We start from the raw sequence: 22,554 nt of genomic DNA, 5'->3' as shown, positions 1-22,554 counted from the left end.
AAAACCCCTACAACCTGTATAAGAGCATACCTAGCACTGAGACAGTACAAGAAACAAAAAGAAAACATTATTCCAAAGCAACACTAGTGAATAAATTTACAAAGGAAGAGCTGCTCAGCTCTGTCTCTCTCAGTCTTTCCTACAAACTGTCCAGTGCTTCTGTGTCTTCTCTTCCCCATTTTCACTAGCTGTCACTATTGAGAGGTTTGGCTGTTGATGCAGAAATGTTGTGTGTGTGTGTGTGTGTGTGTGTGTGTGTGTGTGTGTGTATGTGTTTCCTACATGTGTGTGTTTCCCCTCTGTGGCCACCCCTCATCTGTCAGGGTGTATTAGTAAGAGTAGCAGTCTCATCAATAAATATTTGTGCCTCTGCTCAGAGGCTCCATACATTCCATTGAGCTACATCAGTGAATATAAGAAGTAGAAGATGTTTTGTGTGTATGTGTGTGTGTGTATGTGTTTTCGGACACTAAATAATAATCTGCAAATGAAACACAGGTATTCTGTTGTTTAGTTATTTTTTATCCTTCCCAGTTGTTGCAGATGTGTTTGTCTTTAACTTGTCTTTGACTGTTTAATCATAAGTTAGTATTTGCAGTAATTCAAATGAAAGATAAGATTTAAACCTGGCCATGAAACTTGATTGAATACATTTTCTATGTGTGTATGGGTGTGTTTACCTGCTTTTGAGGCATTAAAGATCTCTCGCATCAAGTGCCTTCTGAATGCAGCCTGCAGAATAGTGGCGGCCTTGACCTCCCTGTCTGTTGGCTCCCTGTGTCTCCAGCTTTCTGGAGGATTTGACTCTACATCCACTTAAGAGAGTAATGGCAGAGCATTGAATAAATAGTTTTATCTATAACAACGAATGACAATAATAAGAAATTATATTGAATTCAATTCATTTAAATGAGGAATGTGTAAATCTGAGTGCAACTGACAAAAACTGTGATACTCAATATTACATGTTTTAGGCGTTTACTCACAAACACTTGTAGATGGACATGCAAAAATGTACATACACACAAATGGCACTTACATGTAGGGGAGTGTTCTTTGGCGTCAGTGGCCAAGAGTGAAGGGTCAGCTGTGAGGGCCAGTATACCAAACCGCTCCTCTGCTGTCAGCTTCCTGCCCAGAGCCTCACACACCATGTGGTAAACTGCAGAGTTAAACACCTTTACACACACACACGCACACGCACACGCACACACACACACACACACACACACACACACACACACACACACACACACACGCGCACACACACACACACACACACACACACACACACACACACACACACACAATTAAAACATTAGGGGAAGTGTGGTATCTGAATAAAAAATATTATTTTACTATTCCAAATAGTACAAGAAGCAGCCTTGTAAAAGCTGAAACAGATAGCCTTATAAACGTTGTTTGTGTTGTGCAGTTATCTGAAAATGAGACCCTCTGGCCAGGCAGAGCTGATTATTGTCTGTGGTAGCTGAGAAACAACTGTGATTTTTCAATGAAAAATGTTAAATGTATTCGCTGGCTGAGTCAAACAGTCCTTGCAAAGTAGCTAAACAACATGACTGGTTAAGTGTACATGAGTAGTACAAGTATGAATGGTGATTTTCTCTCACTTACTATTAACTCATTTACATGCTATATGGTCACAAGTGTACTACTAAATGTGATTTAGTCAATCTGAACCAAGACTCCATCTAGATGTAGCAACTGTCAATCAATTACAAAGGTACAATATTAAGTAAGGTGAGCTATTAACTGCATGTACATTACAACTGTGTACTACCATAGGACCATATGGTAAACAAGCTACCTTGTGGTGTTTTTCCAGGGTAGTGTTGATGTTTTGGGGGCAGTGAGCCTCTTCTAGGGTTCTTCTGGCTGCTGACTGGTCCTGCTCATCACTAAAGGAAGACACCACTCTGGACAGGGCCCTCAAGATGGACGAGGCCTGCTCAGTGAAACGAGTACTTTCCTGTTCAAAATAGGAGAGCAGTGGGGAAGCATTTAAATGTGGTTTACCGCCACAAATTAAACAGAATGCAAGTTAAATAGATGACAAGCAGAAAGCCCACAATACCAATACATTTCAGTGGTGGAACACATCAGGATTGTTACAGGAAAGTACTGTATAATTTCCCCTGGGGATAAACAAAGTATTTCTGAAATGTCTACATAGTATATATAAACTGCTGACTGTGGATGACAAGATAAAAGCATTTTATTTCTTTGTTTTTCTGACATGCATAAGCCTGCCATTGTGCCCATTGTTTTTCACATGAAAATTTGTTTTGAAAAATGATACATTCAGCAACACAAACATCAGGCTAAAAAGTAAGAAAGCAGAGGCATAGTCTTACTAATTTGTGTGATTTTCTAAATTGAAGCTGGAATACAAAGTATTCAAAAATGTTACAGCAAGGACATTGCAACAAAGGCTATTTCATTCTGTCCTTCTCTATGTTCAACCAAGCTCTGCTCTGTACTTGTAATTGTCACGATTTAGATTGAACAGGTTGTTGGGTTTTTTGATTCCTTGTTTCCAACACATCCAGATAAAAAAAATCTAAATATTTTCTTGGCAGATGTATTCATGCTCTGAGTGCTTTCTAGTTCATTTGTTTAGTCATCGCTGTATTCCTCACTCACTACGCGCCCCTCACAGAGCCTTTTTGTTTTTGTATATTGTGACAAATTTAGTTTTTTATAAGCGAAGAAGTGACTTGAGACTGAGAATGAAATGAAAGTACTATGCATATCACCCCTAATATTATATTAGAAATGTACATGTCAACATATAACTATATTGTGGCAGCAGATGACAGGAAAGGGTAGACAGGATGGTATGTTGATGGGCTATCCATGTCTTGATTGGTCCGTGTATTTTGACATTAGAAAAAGGAGGGAACAAGGAAAATGTCATGTAATGTTTCCTTTGCTGTGCATTACTTCAGCCGTGGTGGACCCTTCAGCATGAAAATTGCATTTCTTACTCAGCAAACAAACCAAAATGACCTCAAATTCACAACGACTTAATGTGTTGTGAAATTACTATCATTGTCAACTGATAACTAAGGCCCTCACCTTGGTAAGGTGTGACATGATGGAATCTTCATCCCCAAAGGTGAAAGGTGTCTTGCTGCACAGGTGAACATGGTAGCCCAGTGCTGCCCTTATGTGGAAGGACAAGACATGGCGCCTGGAGGGGAGAGAAAGGAAACTGAGCATTTTGACAAAACAGCAATTCCCAATCCTTTTGATTTGTGACCTTTTATAAAGACTCAAAGTCTATTCATGATCCCTTTTCACAGGCTGCATATGTTGCTATCGCGTCAATCAAAGAGTGATGTTGCCATTTTAGATAGCTTCATTTTAAACTTTTTAGAGGCCTGCAGAAATCAAACTATCTTAAATTTCACAATAAAATAAGTTAAAAGTAGAGAAACATCGGAAAGAAAACAGTATTTTTCTATTTTCATCGTTATTTCACAACCTCCCAGATTTACCTTGTTCCAAAGGTTTGGAACCACAGCTCTAGACAATTTACTTTAATTTTCTTTTCATTGCAATTACTGAGTAGAACAATGTCTAAATATAAGGTTACTAAATGTATGAAACTAATAGAAAGGAGTTCAGAGGTATTCCTCCACAGCTTTTAGTAATACTAACTGCACAATCAGAGGGAAAATGCATGAAACAGTGCATTCCACTAAATAAAATCCCTTTCCAGTCTTAATAGAGGAACTATGTTTCTGTCAAGTAATACAGAGTGGGTCAAACAGTCGGAAGTGCTGTAGCCTAATGTCCTGTCTACAAAGTGCCAAGCTGAGTTCACAGGGCCTGGTCAGGCATGAGAGAGTGGAACCCCACTTCTTTGGCCCCGTTAGTTTTACATAATTCAGCCATCATAGCCTAACTAGATGAATGAGCACTGAGGCGGAGCTGGGCTAGTGTTGTAGAAAAAGAGGACAGCATACAAAAGGAAAACGGATGGGAGAAAGAGGAAAGCAGTGAAGAGTATGGGACTGAAGAAACAGCGGAGACAAATGTAAAGGGAGAGAAAAGGGGATGTACAAAGGAGGAAAGACAAAAAACCTCTTTAAAATGAAAAGATTAGCACAGGACAGTATGTTTAAATAATATAGAAGAAGAAAGCACACAGGGTCAGTGAAGTGACTAAAGAAAATAACACATTGGCAAAATAGTATACCACATACAGAAAATGGAAGTGTTTTAAAAATGATTGCTGCCCAAAAGCATGGACATATCAGCTAATCTCTCTGGGAGAGAGTGTACTATGGGGCGTACGGGCATGATAAGTTGAGTGCTATGTGTATGATTATGGCTCAGTGGTAATTGCACTGCTGCATACCTGCACCTGACCCCAGAAACTAGGCCCTCTGCTTCTAGGCCAACTAGCACCCATTAATAGAGACTAGGACAGATGCTTTTTACTGCTTTTCAGAGCATCTGAGGTAGGCAGATATCCTCTGCTCACTTTATGATAGCTTTAAGTAGATCTCTGCATAGCATAGTGCTGACGAGCACTTAGGGTAATTTAAGGTTATGAGGTGTGAGCGTGAAAGCGAAAAAATGAAATATGATGAAATGGGAGACGGGATGACTTTTTGTTTAGATACATATGTGAAATATGAAAGTTTATGTAAATTAATGGATTAAAACAGCATCAGAGAATTTCACAAAATGAGTATTAAGTCATCGAACCTTAGAGAGATTAGACTGGTCACAAGTGTAAAGCCTTTTCATAGTATGGTGTACAATACTTTTAGCAATTAGCATTGCATGGCAATATCAAGATGTCAATATTTTCAAATTGAAGTACTATCATATCAAATATTCTACATATGAAATGACATACTAAAGGATACACTTCAGTGGTAGTAGCTACTGGGGATCCTGATCAACAGAGTCTAGGAACATAGATTTGTGACGTCCTAGTCTGTACCTGCTTAGGAACCTGATCCGAGCTTTTCATTTTGATCAATAAAGTACACAGCTCTCAGTATTCATCAATGCTGTCCTACCCTGGGGCTAAGTTAAGGATGGCTGCCTTTGAAGAGGTGGTCTTGATGGTGAGAACTGGCAGCTGAGACGGCAGGCTTTTCCAACAGTACAACTGGGCGATGAGAACTGCATACCTACATGCTGCTGACAGTTTTTTTTTTTTTTCTATGAGAGTGGAGAGAAAAGGTGTTTTGGTCGCACACCACAGTCAAATATCACAACAAAGGTCACATTCATAAAATGTTCATACATGTTTGAATGTTTTTATGAATATTTACATGTACTGTAAACCCAAATACGGTTATAGTGCAGAGTTATAACTGCTGTTAAAGACTTGAGTCAAGCTCCTTACATTACCTGCACGATCAGAAAATCCTTTTGTAACTGAGTATCTGTGTGTGTGTGTGTGTGTGTGTGTGTGTGTGTGTGTGTGTGTTTGTGGATAAATCCTCACTCTCCTCTCCCAAGAGAAGCAGAGCAGAGAAGCTGATGAGGATCTGGGAAGGTTGTAGGCTGTCCACACACAAGTAGTAAGTGCCTCTCACCTCTGGACACTGGGGGGAATACACACACACACACACACACACACACACACTGGCCTTAGTTATCAGTAAGAAGACTGACAAGGAAAAGAACAAGTGAAAGAGAGAAAGAGCAGAAAGCCGTAGGGAGGGATGATGGATAGAACTGATAGAAGGGTGGCTTAGTGGAAGAGAAGCTGGAGGAAAATACAGAGAAAGAGAGGGAAAGAAGGGGAGGTAAGTGGAGGAAATAAGAAGAGATAGAACAGAAAGAGCTGAGTGAGTTAAAGAAGCATTTGAGGTGACGCCTGAATAGGAGAGGCCAAGACGGTGAATTTAATTAAGCAATGTAAGAAGAAGCAGCCAGTAAGAAAGACAGAGAAGGCATAGGTGTCTGGAATGACAAGCAGTCAACAGTTTCTACTCACTCACACACACACACACGTCACTCTTGGACAACTTCAGAGGTGTCTGTATGTGATGCCTATGGCACATACAGACAGTGTACTTTCAGAACTACACAGATTCATTCATTCCTGAAGACAGGCAGAAGGGCACAAACACCTTGCACATGCCAAGGACAACTTTTAACAAAACATCTGGCTCAATTTCTGTTGTCAAGCAGATCGTGGTTACATTTACAATATATTTTTCAAATCTACCTCATTACTTACAAATATGTTAGGTCAGCAAACCTTCTGTCAGTCTTGTATGTATGGTTCACTTTTGGCCTTGGAAAGCAGTTTGACACACATACTCAAGGTCCACTTACTAATTATTTACCAGGCCATTCACATCCGATGCCAAATATGTGTCTGTTAATCCTTGAACAGAGATAGGGATTATGATCTCCCTACTTATAAGGTGACCAAAGACCCATACATGACAACTGAGCCATCTCCATGACAACTGAGCAAACTTTCTTGTCAGATAAAAAGATCTGTTTGCCATGTTCTCAAGGTAGTTTTGTCATTACCATTGGCCTGTAGAAAGGTTAGGATAAACGTAGCAGTCAGTGACAGTGCGCTTGGGTTTCTGAGTTTTGCAGTTGTTTGGACCAGAAAAAGGAAACATTTAGGCAATGGGGTGGATCAGGGTGGAGCCTGGATGGAGCTAAAGTGGGATGAACAAGTGGCAACCATCACTGCTGAGCAGGAATGCAATGACATTATCCTGTGGATTCTATTCTATTAGTACTATAGAGGAGTTTTTCTGGTTTTACAATTTTCGACTCATCTACAGGTGGCGGTAACATGCCAAGAAACGCAACAATGCACCGTCAAAGGCAGTGTAGAAGGAGACTGCAAGCTAGTGAACATGGATGTGAACAATTCTGGATTTAAATAATTTAAGTTAAATACTTAATTACTACTTATAAAAAATCAGCTTCGCAAATATTGGGGTAGGTTGAATAACACACAGCAATCACATGTGCAATTCTTGGTGTGCATGCATGTGTGTGTTTGCATGAACGTACTTCAGGGCTTGCTACAGCACATGTCACAGGGAGGGATCTGGTGGTAAGAGAATGTGTAGATGATCCAGTGCAGTTGGTGTCTGTGTCAATTTTGGACAAGACGGAGCTCTGCAGACATCAACAGCTAAATTAATAACAATACATCCAATACTAACAGCATTAATGTGTCAAAGCACAACCACAAGGAATCATGTGGGAAAATAAATGCAAGAAAGTATGAGCACTGGAAACTGAATATGCAGAAATTAGTCACTGGGTTATTTCGTGATACACACTATACCTTAAAATGAGATTTCTGGATATGATGTGGGTAGATCTGTGATTTATGGAACACCAAGAGAGTCCTGGAAGAAAAACACAAATAAATGCCAGTTATTTTTTAGCTTAGTTAATAAAAGCAATTAGAATTTCATAATTTCATGCAATTTCATTCAATTGCAATCACGTAATTTATTGAGGCCCCTAAATCATCCTTTTTTACGAATGTCCATATTTATTTATTGGTTTAGTATGTTTGCAGTCCATAAGTACATATTCGTGTTTGCATGTGCATGTGTGTCTCACTGAAAGCATTTCGCAAAGTCATCCAAGTCCACCCAGATCTCCTGCAGGATGGGTTTGACAGGTTCCTCAGTTACAAGCTCCTTAATTGCAGTTTGGGATTGATCTGAAAGGAAGGTTCAAATTCCACTCTTTAGGGTGAAACAATTTGTGATTATAAATGTATTTATAAACATTTTTTGTTGGGTTAGACATGTAAGTTAACAGGTTTGCAGTACACAGCTGCCTATCAAAGGAGACGTATTATAAAGTAAAGTACTTTATCTAACATCTTTCATTATTGCTAATACAAATCTGCAGCATCTCGATATAGGAAAAACATGTCCTTACAAAGCTGAGTAGCATCCAAGTTGCCTGGTGCTTTTCATGCCACACTTAATACCAAATAGATATTGCATGTGAAATCCACCATTTCAAAATGCTGCAAGTAACAAAATGCCTTTCCTCTTGTGACTCATAGCAAGTTATCCTAGACTCAAATCATTATCTGAAACACAGTGAGCCAAATTGGCCAAACTCCCACATAATGGCATAGTGTAAGCGCACATGCACATCCATACTCCCACTCACTGACTCCCACTATCTCAATGCATGCAGAGCAAAGTCATAGACATATGCACACAGACACACTCTCCACCCAAAAAACACACACATCCGCACGCACACACACGCACACACACACACACACACACACACACACACACACACACACACACACACACACACACACACACACACACACACACACACACACACACAGTTGCTCTGCCCCCAAGCTCTTCTGAAAGCGAGAAGTCTGATCAGAAAGCTGAGGCGGCGAGGGCCAGTGTCTCTGCTGCTGAGCAATGGTGGTCCGCTAACTCAAACTGCAGGTGTTACTAAGCAACTAAACGGGGGCAGAGAGAAGGCAGGGAATTGGCTGGTTGTCATAACGCATAATTTCAGTCCCATCTTCTTCAAAGTGTCTTGGCCAACTGATGGAAGCATGGAGAGAAAGATGGAGGGAGTGGAGGCGAAGAGATGCAAATACTTCTAATGACATTAATTGGACTATGCTGCTCCAGATGCTGTTCGTGTCAACCAATAATGAAGACCTTTACTACGTAGGTCAACCAATAATGAAGACCTTTACTACGTTCAGCATTTCCAAAAAACGAAATTAAGGACCATCTGCCCATTCTGGTAGCCTAATATTTGACCTCAGGCGATCTTATGTACAGATACAGTGCAGAATATTTTCAACATAAATGAGGGGCCCAGCATTGCAAAGGAACAGCTTTTACCATTGGAGATGTCATCATCGTCCTTCTTCCTGTCCTCTGCAGTAACCTAAAGGGACAGAGAGAGAGAGAGAGAGAGAGAGAGAGAGGAGAGAGAGAGAGAGAGAGAGAGAGAGAGAGAGAGAGAGAGAGAGAGAGAGAGAGAGAGAGAGAGAGAGAGAGAGAGAGAGAGAGAGAGGCATGAACAGTGAGTTGCACTGCCAGAGATACTGCTCCACCCTCTAGTGATTCCATGCCAGCTGTGGTGTTGCGCCATGCTTGCTGAACACCACAGGACACAAGACACGGTTTTAATGTGACAAGGGCTGCTCCTCTCCTGCTAAAAACACCAACAGGGAATACCAGCTCTAATGTACTTTGACTGTCAGTGACAGATGAGGAGTTATTGTGTTGTTTAGCAAGTTATTTCTCTTAAAGGGAATTACTCAACGGCTCTGATTTCACACTCATCTGCCCAACACAAAAAAGAAATATAGCTAATGAGTCATTATCAAATCCTTCAAATACCATATTCTTCTGTCTGAGCAAGGCTGAACTTTCCTCTAGGCCCCTTTTCATTTTTTTTTTTAAATAATGCTCCCTTGAGGAAAAATCCTGGTGAATGTCCAACAGTTCACCCAGCGCTGAATAAGAATTATGGCTTTGTGTTGTGTAACTTCAAAGCAACCCCAGCCAAGACTCTCTAATGAGTCAGAGTGAGTGTGTGTGTGTGTGTGTGTGAGTCACCACTTATTTGAATAAGTACCCAGAAACCCAGACAGACGGAAAGAGGCATTGTGATTGGGAGGCACATTTGATCTCCTCTCCACCACTATAGCAACACTTTCACTGCAACAAAGAAATGTGTGTGTGATTTTACAAGAGCGCGTAGAGTCAAACTCTGAGGCAGGGTATGTCCTGACCACCCACACCATGCCATTTTATTAGATCGCTTACCTGTGTATAGTAAGAGGTCATTGAGACTGATAGATCTTACAGACAAGGCTCCTGGGATTTTAAAGCTGCTGCTTTCAGAGGAGAGAGCATTTTTCTGTGATCAAATCACAATCATGGGTTGATGGATGGGAGAGGGCACATTTCTTTAATCCCACACTTCACAGGGCTTTATTTCACACAGCCAGAGTAAAGTCTTTGCTCTCCAAGAGACTCTCTCCAGATGTCACAATTTACCCTGAAGTACCCCAATTCATACATGAAAAGTTAAAAATCTCTTTGTGGCAATTCAGAGCTCACAGGCGCTGTAGTTCTCTAGCAGTAAACTGAAACCATGGAGGGGCTTTGGTGATTTAGTGATTAAACACATTCCAAGCATATTAGAGGTTAACACAGCACAGATACAACCCATTATCTAATTGTTTAACCCACACTAATGTTGAGTGAGTAGGCCGTTGAGAGACACCATGTGACACCACCTTCTTCTATTCTAGGAGCTAGGCACAGAGGTTGATACAGTTGGCCAGGGTTGACAGAAACAGAGGAAGGGGTCAAAACAGAAAAAAACCCTTCTCACTTGATGTACAGTCCCCTCAGCACGTGACCCACTACATGCTTGCAAAAAAGTGGGAACACACACTGAGTTAAAATGTGGCACACATATGACAAATACACAAACCAATCCATGTTGTGTGCATGTGCGCACACACATCAAACGACACATCAAATTAGTGTGTCCATACTGCCCTAGCCTAACCGCTCTATAACTGGTCACAGTTACACAAGAGGGTGATTAATATGAACTCTATTTTTTCTCTGTATGCTAGGAGTGAAGTGTAATAATGAACCCCCCAGGAGACACAGACACTGATGGCTCACCATCTAATTGCACTGCTTTTTTCATCAGCACAGTACACGACCTCTCCTTGTATGAAACCCACGCGCCCCGTTCACTACCACCACACACCAGAGATTCTCTTTTCCCATCTCTCTCTGTTTCCTACACCGCTTTCATCTCTCCCTGTCCAACTGTCGCTTTCTTTCCATTTTTACGCCCCCCCCTTTCTTATTTGCTACAGTGGTCCCCCCTGTTCATCCCTCTCTATCTTTGTTGCTGTCCTCGTCTTTGTGTCTGTCTGTGTCTCTCTGCTGCTGCTCTGTAGCCCACCCCCTCCTCATCTCCCTTCCCTTGCTGGTTCTCTCTTTAGTGCAGATGTGCCCCTGGTCAGTAGTGGCCTGGCTGGGAGACAACAGAAGTGACTTTGAGACTGGGGGATGGAAGCCTTGTTGTCACTGACACATAGAGCTACTCTGATGAGCCTTCAACTGCATACTTACAGGGTAGACGGAGGGGTGAGAGAGGAAAAAATGAAGTGAGGAAATAACAAGAAGAGGCTACAAAATTTTGTGGACAGCTGCTACTATCTTAGCTTTTAGACATGAGGCATAACGCTGGGCTTCATAGATCATCATAGCTATTTAAATAAATGGCTCAGGGTAACCACGATTAATTGAGGTTCTATATTCAAGATGCTCTATAAAATGTTAAATACACACAGGCTGAATGTATAAATCAACTTTGTGTCCCAGCAGACAGCAATTCTATGTACCTCTATTTTGTCTGTTGTGCCGTTCAGTGAGTTAGTGGTGCATTCAGCTGCATCAGGCTCAAGGCCTTGTCGGCATTCAGTCTCCTCTCCCTCAGCAATGGACACCAGAGGGGATATGGAGGAATGCTTCCTCACAGCGCCCTGCTTGGCCTCTCTGACAAACAAAGACACATATTCGTGCCACACGTTATGTGGACATACAGCACATGCGTCATATCATAATCATGACATACACGCATCTCATCTCATGGTAACACATTTAAAAGCAATACACCATATCATCTGCAAATGAGTCATGCATGTCACATTATGAACATTAAATTACACCAGAAGAGCATTTCTACTGTAACATTGCTTTGATCTGTGATTTCTTTAGCTTAAGAATGTTGGCCACCATTCCCTTCAGTGAGTATAGTGAGTCAAGTGGGAACAAACCAATCTTCATAACACTGTGGACTTCCATGTATAAAAAAGAAAAAAAACCCATATAGTTTAAATTTTTCAACCACTACCCGAGTGTCATTGCCCAGTTGAAGGGAGAAAGGGGAGAAGAGACTGAGATACAGTAAGAAGATGGGGAAAAAAGGGTGATGTGATCATGATAATGTACTCTCTTGATCCCTAGATGAAAACCATGAGGTCAGAGTGCAGGTTAGCTATTGAACAGTGAAAAACTCCTTAACCAGTACCATAGAATAAAACGAGCAGGACAACAGAAAACACTCATCTCACATAATATCTCAGTTTTAGATCATTTCAGTGTACGCACAGTTCCGGGATTGGGCAAACGCTGCTCTTGACACGGTGGGAGAGAAAAGGGCTAGCAACCTCAACGAACTGCTCTGGTTTTGACAAAGGAAGCTCTGCAAAAAGAGAGAAGGAGAAAAGTCTCACACACCATGCCAGCACTGCTTTTTCACACTCTGAGTCTTTTTACTGCATTTTTTGTTTCACTCAGAGATCAGCTGATGTCAGATATGCCCGAGCCAGCAGCTATTTTCATTACAGAAATATTGTAGTTATCCTCCTCCTTTTTTCATTTCAGCATGTGGTACTGTATGCCCTCTGTACTGTAGGTTCTAAATCTCCTGCATTAGCACTCGCTTTCCTTTCTAGTCATATTTATTTATGACATTCACCTACACTCCATCACATAATTTGTGCTTTTCTATTTGTTTGATATCCTCCCCTGCATCCTCCTCCTGGTTTCCCCTTCACCACCTTTTTTTCCTAACTTAATTTTAACATTTTTTTATTTCCTGCCTCCTTTTCTGTCTCTCACGCACTCTGTGGTTCATCGGTGACCACGATCTTCTTGCGCGGGCGGATAAGTTTCCATCGGGGCACAGGTGGAGGTTTGGGTGGTGCCTCCAGCTGGCATGCCCGGGTTCTGGTCAACAAGACAATGTGACTGTGCAGCAAGGAGAGACCGTACTGACGAAGACGCTCTGAGGAATTAGCCTGCGTGCGCTATAGTAGACAAATGCACAGGAATAAACACACATGTAGTACTCATTCATGAACATTTAAAAATGCAGTTTAAAACTTACTCTCCCATACTGAGAATTACTGTCCAATGTAACCAACTCTATAGGTGAATAGGTTAAATATCAAACTGATTCTGATCATCAGAGTATCCTACAGAGTAAAATCCAAGAAGCTGTCCACCAATTAGCCTTAGCATGGGTGTAAATAATAAAACTAGTGAAGCCTGTTGAGGCGAAGCATCCAAATAGAACACACCATGCCCCCAGGTCACAAGCAGTGTTATGTTTAATCTCCACCACCCACTGTTACTGTGGGGCTTCAGTACATATTTTCACATTACTGTGCTATATAACACAGGTGTGTAAGACAGCATATATTTTAAAAAGTATTGAAACACAATATGTTTTCACATTAGGGTATAACATTATTATGTATGAGTAAATCAAATAAAATGTGACCATTTTAAAATGATTCTGTCTTTATATTTATTTGGATCCGTATGTGTCAACACAAACATGAGCAATAATGTCTCAATGAAGGTTGAACTTTACATGTACAATTTGTACCGAGTAGGTCATTGATACAACTCCTAACATCAGAGTTGCTCTTTCTCTTCACATATTTGCAATGCTCATGTAGGCATCCACACTACAGTAGTATTTGCATCAGAATGTGACTCTCTATACTACATGCCTCCAAATCGGCATTGAAATTCTGACTGCAATCTACAGCAGGTGAAATCTAATTTTCATGGTTGCCAATGTTTCTCGTAGCTGTGTGAATGAAGTAGAAAACTTGTATTGGATGAGCAAGCAAGCCAGCAAGAAAGGAGGAATGAAAAAAGGCATACCATTTGTCTAAACCCAAAGGAATTGCTATGTGGCTGTACAGGGTAGTAGCTAGCACACACCACTACCTCAGGGGTACCTGAGAAACAGACACAAAGAAGATTAACATAAGTACAGGTAAAGCCAATAGGTATATGCAAGCACAAACACACATACAGTAAGCACATACACTCATGTCAACATGGACACATATACAAAAAATATATACTCTGACAGTGTGACTGCCATTGCAGACCTCGCACTGTATCACTACACAGCACATTTTACTGAGAGACTGACATTTGTGACTGACTCTGATTAAACACATCTATATAGTGAAACTTAGTGTATAAATGTTAATAAATAAATGTTAAGTGAAAGCACAGTTGACCTCCACAGGTATAAATAAGGCAACATGAGAGTATCTAGGTTATCTATGGATAGCCCTCCCCCTATGGTGTATCTTAGAGTACATTGTATAAGGAGCACATGGGCCAGGAGACATGGAAAATCAATTTGAAGGACCATGATGAAGAGAGATGGGAGCACTGCTAGACTAATATAAAGGCTACACATTAAGAATTGAACAGAGAAGTGGTTCTCTCACTGCATAGTGATTTATGCATTTCAATTTATGCATTTCAATGGAATATGACAGTGAGCACCAAAACAGTGAGAGAGAAAGAATGGGTAGGTCTTTTTGTGTTTGCATGTGTGTATGTAAGCACCATGTGATGCATTTCCCTAAAGCATAAATGTTCTGTGAAGTAATACCACTTTGTGCATGCATGTCATAACGTTATGTTAATACCCAACTCTTTAATGATTGTAAACAAGTGGGATTGTAGAAGAGACCAAGGGACAGATTACTGTCAGAAAGAGCAGGTGGGTAAATTTGAGAACAAGAGAGGAGAAATTGTATTCATACTGCGGCCCAATCATGACAAAATGTCACAATGTTTTTGAATGTGTTAATAGTTTGAAGACAATATAAATCATAACAGAACATTTTGAACATTTTGTCCCACATTCTTGTCACTTTACACTCAGTTTTCAAGACTTGTTTCTCTTATTATTAACTGGGATTGTAGAACACAAATTCTGGTCAATGCCAAGTATGATTAGCATGCTGCCACCTTTTTGCCATTTTTGTTATTTTTTAAATGAATTATACAACCTTGATAAAGCCTTTACTTTATCTCTCTACCTCAATGACCTGAAACAACTCCAAGACACACACTCTTTTCTGAGGACATGTTTCAATCCTGCCTTCATCACATAACCACACTTGACTTGGGAGGCTCTTCTGCCCTGCGGGAACACCAAATAATTCACCCCTCCACTGCTCCCTCTGCTGGTTTATTTAGAGTCCACCATACATGCATTAACCCTTCCTGCACTCCATAATACATGAGCTTAGGAAAACAGGAAGTGATGCTTGAAACAACAGGAAAGAGGCAGCAGGGCATTGGCTGACTATCGACAGAAATGAAGGTATTTTGCAGTATGGCACGGTAGAGTTTTTCCCAGTCCGAAAGTAAATCACCAAGCAATACTATGAATGTTGCACAGGTATAAGGGCTTTAACTGCTATAAGAGCATGGAATCATTGATAAGTGAGTTTCTGTCGGACAATGAAATATTCATTGTCATGCTCCATACTAGTTGAATTATGGATGCAGAGAGAGGAAAATAGAGATTTACATACACTGTGCATTCACATACTTATACACAAATATATACTGTAGTACTGCACTTACACACTGACACACAACACATATATATCATTTTTCAAGCAATCCGTTGGTAAATGAATAAGCTGTAGTAAAGTATTCTGCACATACAAATGGTCACAACCTAATGGATGATTGATTTAATTGACTCACTCAATTAAATGTGCAAACTGACTGTAATTGAGATGTATGTTTGTGGGTATGCATGTGTTGCATAACTGTGTGCCTTTCTGTGTTTGTGTGTGTGTAATTCAGACCTTTGCTTTTCTCTGGCTCTGGCAGCTGACTCTTGCTGTTATTAAAGCTGGAATCTCTCTGTGCAGCTGGATCTGCAGTCTGAGGCTTCGTCTCTTGAAAACTCTCATCTGGGTGTGTAAATATGGGAATGGTGTCTTGTAAGAAATCCCAGGTTTTTCTGAGGTATACAGACCTGAGAGGAGGTTAAAGAAATTATGATTGGTTACAGACTGCAGGGGATTTCAAAATAATATATTTTTTAAATACCCTTTTTCGTGTTGGAACCAACTCCATTTTTGAGATGGTTTTGATTGGAATTTGTTTGCTTGTGAATGTTGACTTGTCGCTCATGTCTATAGAGCTTACAACACTTACAACACCATTACTGCTCTGATATCAGATGAAGTCTACTGCTTCTGCACTCTGTCTTAGCCCTGAATCCATTGCTGTTTCTGTTCCTGTCCCTGTATTGTCCCTCTATTTGCAATACAATGGGCTGCAGTTCTTACATCAGCATTTTTCTCTTGCTTGAAAATGAAGTACATAATACAGTCTTTATTGAAGGCAAGGCAAGTTTATGTGTATAGCACATTTTATATACAAAGGCAATTCAAAATGCTTTTCATAATGCATTAAAAACATTAAAATGCAAATTGAAAATTAAAATAACAGAGACCGAACTGAATCTCCCAGACATGACAGAACATATTGAACAAACTATTGAGGAATGTAGCTGGAGCAGGTTCTTAGCCTCCTTACCATGCCCGATTTATGGGTCATCCCAGTACATTTAAGCTGACAGTATGGTGTGAAGCAGGCTAGTACACCAGAAACCGTGAGCATCATTTATATGTGTAATTGGCAAGGGAAAGCTAGAGAGTCATGTTATTTATTTGAAGGACATCACTCTTCGTCTTTTGTTTGTTTAAAGGACCACTTTTCCTCTCTTTCCAATGTAAGGAGTACATGTGAAAATCTGACATAAAAAAATTCCCACTGCGGTTCGTGTCTCCAGAGCTGACAACTGCCAGCTCTCTCTGCTGTCCATTGGTTGAAATCTGGTTTGAAGTACAACCACAAAAAATACACCTATAAACTGGACCACAGAAAACCAAAATATTGGTAGAAATTATCTTTTGTTAAAAGAACAGAACTGTTAAACAGTAGTAGAGTGCATGTGTGTGTGTGTGGGTATGTGCATATCGGACGGCAAACCCATGTGTCACGAATCAATCTGAAACACAAACACGGCCATGCTCAGTGCCTGTACATGTTGATAGATTCCCCAGGGGACTCACTAATAGCAGCTAACCTGCTGAGCTATAGAGAATAACACTCCCCGGCTACACTCCAAAACACTGTTACCCTATTAAAGTTCCATCACTGACAAGCTGAGATTCTACACTCCACACTGCCTCTCCTCCCCCTTCATTATGTATCTCCTTGTTTTCATTTTAGACCTCAATCATCAAGTGTGACTTTCCATACTATTGTAGACAGATACACTTCTCTGAATGATTTAGCATTTTATAAAATAGTATACTTGAGAGGAAAATGCATCTTGTCAAACTGTGTGAGTGTGTTTTGTGCCACAGCCATTATTGTGATAAACTGCCAGAGACTGAATAGTCTGTTTGATTCTTTCTCTTTTTTCAGAGAGGAAAATAAAAGCAAAGAGGAGAGTATTTTAAGCCCACTAACAACGTCACAATTAAAAGGGGCACCTACAGTATGTATAATATTTAGAAGAAGAGATGCAGAAGACAGAGGTACAAGAGTAGAGTCAACCAATGAGCACCTTACCTTATAGGACTGATTTCTGGAATCCAGCCGGTGAGGGTGTGGATAAAGGTGAACTCACCCATCTCCCCGCAGCCCTCCGACACTACACTGAGAAACAAACACACAAAAAACTGTTCAAAAAAACAACAACAAGACAAATGTGCAACAAACTAGAGACTCCTTTCAAACCACCCATGATGGCACTGGCACTGTGGTCAAATGGAACTTGTGAGGTCATGGTTTCAATAAGTGAACACAATATGCTTGGTGTTCAAGTGGATTAAGTCATGAGAATGCTGTAACTAGGCAACTGACTACCAAAATGGAAGTTTCTCTTGTTTTCTGTCTTTATTTTAACATCATGTTTAGGAATGACACCAGTGAAGCCACAAAGGTAACTGACCTCCATGAACTCCGCTATTTATAAAAACAAAATAATTGGATTTGTGACAATGTTCAAATTGACTCTTGTGATGGTGTCTTAAATGGTCATCTTGTTTCCCAATTTATCAAACCACAACAAGCTTATATACTGTAGGTCAACAAGTCAGTAGAACTACTTAGTGTTGTCTTCACCAGCCGGGACTTTTTCTACTGATGTGACTGAATGTCGAGGATACAGGCTCAGCCTTTGTTCTACATTTTGAAATTTGTCGTATGTGTATTACAACTATTATTCAAGTCTCTAGAACTGATTTTGAGGAGTGTGTGTGAGAGTGTGTATGTATCCTTCACACACAATGTTCAGTTGAAACAGATGGCTGCAGCAGCTCTAATTGGTCCTATTGGGATCCTGTGGCCAACCTGTCCAGGCCATAGTCATGACGTCAGAGGAATTGACATCAATACAACTTGATCAGTAATGCCACAGTCCATAACCACTACAAAAAAGCTACTCAGCACCAAAGTGAAGGAGCCCTCAAATTCAGCTTTTTATCAAAAAAAGACTACCGCTGTTTTCTGAGGAGCCCCAGCAGACACCTGGACAAAGTTTGAATATGAAGAACTTTCACTATGGCTGATAAATGATTCACCAGGAGAGAGGCTCCTTTGTTTCCTGTCTTGGATGAAACATTTATGTCTCGACCTTCTGTGGACACTGGAACAGCCACCTTTGCACACGCCATGTTGCCCCATCACAGACACGCACACTGCCTGTCTGTCACCAAATTCAACACAGCCCAAGGCAGAGATTAGGTCAGGTGAAGGTTTGGCTAAGTCAACAAAAGGAACTCTAGGGGTTCTTGTGCATGTGCGTGAGCTTTAAATTGTTTAGTTCACTTCTTCAAGTACAACATGTGCGTGCGTGTCAGCTAAGAAATGTACTTCCTGCACCCTGATTTCCCCTTCAAATTCTCCTTTAGTAACTTTAAAGTAAAGCGTACAACATATGTATGTTAACAGGGAGACACATATTCCAAGCACTTGGATGCACTAGTACATGCAATTGTACTAGTTCATCATCTTACAAACATTTCCTCATAGTTCAGCATCAAACATTTGGTATTGTAGGAAACAGTGTGATCTTGACTACTTTTTAAAATAAAACTCTGTTGGTTTCAGTAATGTCTTTAATCAGGCAGGGTCAAAACTTTCTTTAAAATCACTCGTAGCTTCATTCACCTACTTTCATTTTGTTCATGCAGATGTGCTGACATTGCATATTACTGGTGAATGACTGTATGTATTTATTGAAATTCATTTGGGCAATAGTACCACCCTGTGTACTGCTTTACTTAAGCAGGGTTAGTGTACAGTTAGAGTATAAAGGGGAAGTGTGCGTAGTGTGTGGTGTTACAGTGGTCTGATTAGAGTCAGGCTGCACAGTGGTCTGCTCTTAAGCCCTCTTACATTCAGACTATAACAACTGTTTCCCAACTCCTTGGGGCAGTACTGAGATGCTTATAGAGTTTCTGTTCGAATGTACCGTAACTCACTTTGTGTTGGCCACTTTAATAAGAGCCTTAGCCAGCAACATTGGCCACAGCTCTGACTGACAGGTGGAGGCAGGGAGAAGCAGGTTGTTTTCGTCATCAAATGGCATTGAATCATCCACTGTTATCTTCCTCCAACAACCCTAAAAGCAAGAAAGACACAGTGAGTGAAGATATGCTATAACAATCAATGCACCTCAAATAGTAGCTCTAATAAATTAGACAATCTCTTTGTATTAGTTTTGCAATTGTACTCAGACTACACCAATTTGTGTAAACCTTAAAGGAAAAATACGACATTTTGATTGAACACGATTGCTTATTAACCACTTAAGTATAACAAAATAAAGGCAACGTCTATTGTTTTTTAATGTTCCTTAGAGTGACACATGTCACTCTGTGTGTTTCCAAATATAAGCGTCCATGATTACACACAGAAACAGAATCCACAAAAAATGAAATCAGCTTCAAAAGAGGCATCATCTGACAGCATATTTGTAATATCCTGAAACTGATGGAATACTGCTTTTTGCTTTATGCATTCACGGGTTGATATTTGAGCTGCTGTATATTCAAACTTGAGCCTCTCAGACCAGAATGGAGCATTGCCTTCAGGCAGAGCACTGAAGTGGTGCTGGCATCGGCTGATCAGCTATCAGCTGTTTCATCACTCTCACTATTATCGTCTCATTGATGCATCGTCTGGTGGGCTACCAGCTGACTAGGCACATCCAACCATTCATACAAGTGTACTAGGCAGTTCAATACAATTCTAACTTTTATTTCCACTGTTTGTTGAGGCAGCTCCCTCCACCACCCCAAACAAACTCCTCCCTATGCGCTACACTTTTGTTGACTCTACTAGGACCTAATGTTCATGTATGTTAACAGGTTTCTCTGAATCTGTATTATAGTGTGTTATGTCATGTGTTCTCCCAGCAGAATTTAATTGCTGCTCAGTTTCCTTGAGAGTTCCCTAAAAGAACAGAGCATTTTCTGCCCAGTGTAACTATATAACCATTTGTGACAAACAGTGAATACCTTGACTTAAATGTTTCTGACTGAAATAGTAGTTTCCTGTTAGAGGAAGCTTGTCTGAACTCCCAATTCCTTTGCCAGCCAGAAAATCTGCGTTTAAAAGGTAATAAGAAGGGCTGATGTGATTGGCCATGACTGATACCAGCCCCTAACACATCTACTGCCAATGTAGATTCCTCCTCCCATTTGTGTGCCACAGGTGAAACTCAAATCATAACAATAAGCACCAAAAGTGGATTTTTTTTCCAAAAAACCCAATGTGTAACTCATCACCTCCCTATGGGCTTCATATTCCAACACCTCTCCTAGCATTAGCTACCTTATGCTTGCATCTTAGCATCCTGTTTGGTGTCAGGGCTTGTTACATGCTGTCTGTGGTGTGTTCTGTCTACCGGCCGTCTGGGGGAGTTTCACACAGCTTGTAAGAAAAAGCAGCACAAGCAGGTGATAATCTGACTGACTGTTCACAGCTGTGCCTCTCCTTATCTATCAGAGCCGGGTGCACAAGCCTACATAAAGTGCGGGTGAGCACGCTCCCTTTCTTGCTTGTTCTTCCACTTTCTTGTCAAACCATTGCCCTGAGGAGAAGCTCGATGTGTTCGCAGATGGGGTAAAAAGTGCGAAAGGATGAGTTAGAGGAGAGAGGAAGAAAAGGAGGAGAGACAGAGTTGTAGGTCAGTAAAAAACAGGGTGAAAAAATGAGAATGGGATGGATATTCACAGCGTGTTCACAGAGTGTAAAGGAGGAAACAGTTGGAAAAAAGATTGGTGAGGAAAAATAAAGAATCATATGAGCAGGGGAGAAAAGGAGTAGCCTATGAGCAACAACGGGCGAAGAAATGGGAAGGGGGGCTGGGTGCCTAATGCCAACTCAACAACCATCTGTTAGCGTGCTATGGTTGGCACGGGGACTGCTGCCTACAACCGTGTCATGCTTGTTTGTCAAGGCAAGAGTCACAGTGTTAAAGAACACCATCACTTTCAGCTCTGTCTTTTTCACTCTCTCGCTGACCCAAATTGTTGTGCTGGAAGAAGTTCCCTTTCTAGAAATGACACAATGATGTAGTGTCCACTACTTAGAGATCTGTGGCAAGCAACACACAAACTGAAACTCACAGGCCCTCTACTCCAAGCTGTATCCCAATGCAAAGAAGACCTTTATTTAGAGCCAAACATCTGTAAAATACTTACACTTGTACATAATCAATATGAATGACACAGCAATGCATAAAGCCCCCCCAGGGTTGTGCCTACTCTCGTGGTCTTACGAAGCAAAGATATCCAACTTGAGCCTTGCTCTCTGAGAAGCAGCTGACTCCTGTTAAGCCTTATCTATTCATCAGCCAATGTATGAAGCCCAGCCACTTTCGGCACAGCAGTGAGACTGATTGATTTGAGCTCTGAGTGGATACGGCTTTGTCATTCCTTATCCCGTCCAACTCGCAGTCCATCCCCATTCCCCTCTCATCTTCTGCATCCTATGGGGTCTGCTGAACAATACAATGCAATCTTATGCCATCCATTGCCAAGTGTGCCTCTAAAAAATGTGTGATTAACAAAACAGGCATTATGAAGCAGGGACTTCATTTCAGGTCCCTAAAAACAAAGTTGTTATTAGACTTAGATGAATATGTGTGAATGGGTGTTTGCGTGTATGTGTGCGCGTCAGACTCACCATCCAATAGATTCTGACCAGGTATTTTCCATAGTTGTTGTAGAGCGGCACATGACCTTTCACCACATTGCACAGAGAGTAGATGTGCTCCCAAGGTCTCCAATCATCTTGTTCTGTAGATGTGCAGTTATGCAGCATCCAAACAATATAGATCTCACTGATGATCCACCTCATCAGCTGGACCAAAGACGGAGGAGAGAAGGGAGAGAAAAGTAATCACAAGTCAATTAACTCCCCACCAATCTTTGAATCTATTGGCTGAATCAATCTCATCAATTATCTGATCTATCATTTGCTAAATCAATAGGGTATTGCATTACCCCAGTCTAATTCATTTCTGTCAGTCAAACGTCACCCTGTCTGACATCTGAATTACTCTGTCCAAGTGCTGATCAATACTGGTTAGCGGACAGTCGGT

At 40.9% G+C, this 22,554-nt stretch overlaps 1 protein-coding gene across 1 annotated transcript in view; it reads right to left on the bottom strand.

Annotated features, from left to right (window-relative positions):
* adgb (androglobin) overlaps nt 1-22,554 on the bottom strand; it is a 39,701-nt gene that overhangs the window by 14,711 nt on the left and 2,436 nt on the right. Inside the window, exons 5-22 of the mRNA XM_070926212.1 lie at nt 22,137-22,313; nt 19,427-19,566; nt 17,511-17,597; nt 15,728-15,900; nt 13,761-13,837; nt 12,709-12,883; nt 12,192-12,285; nt 11,423-11,576; nt 8,883-8,928; nt 7,603-7,705; nt 7,319-7,382; nt 7,039-7,146; nt 5,489-5,594; nt 5,061-5,202; nt 3,100-3,214; nt 1,829-1,990; nt 1,040-1,178; nt 681-815 (exon numbers count right to left, since the gene is read on the bottom strand). Coding sequence (XP_070782313.1) covers nt 681-815; nt 1,040-1,178; nt 1,829-1,990; nt 3,100-3,214; nt 5,061-5,202; nt 5,489-5,594; nt 7,039-7,146; nt 7,319-7,382; nt 7,603-7,705; nt 8,883-8,928; nt 11,423-11,576; nt 12,192-12,285; nt 12,709-12,883; nt 13,761-13,837; nt 15,728-15,900; nt 17,511-17,597; nt 19,427-19,566; nt 22,137-22,313 — 2,197 coding nt within the window. The remainder of the gene's footprint in view (nt 1-680; nt 816-1,039; nt 1,179-1,828; nt 1,991-3,099; nt 3,215-5,060; nt 5,203-5,488; nt 5,595-7,038; nt 7,147-7,318; nt 7,383-7,602; nt 7,706-8,882; nt 8,929-11,422; nt 11,577-12,191; nt 12,286-12,708; nt 12,884-13,760; nt 13,838-15,727; nt 15,901-17,510; nt 17,598-19,426; nt 19,567-22,136; nt 22,314-22,554) is intronic.

This window comes from Enoplosus armatus, chromosome 19, assembly GCF_043641665.1.
Source record: "Enoplosus armatus isolate fEnoArm2 chromosome 19, fEnoArm2.hap1, whole genome shotgun sequence".
Classification (NCBI taxonomy): domain Eukaryota; kingdom Metazoa; phylum Chordata; class Actinopteri; order Centrarchiformes; family Enoplosidae; genus Enoplosus; species Enoplosus armatus.
This window is presented reverse-complemented; position numbering and strand designations above follow the sequence as displayed.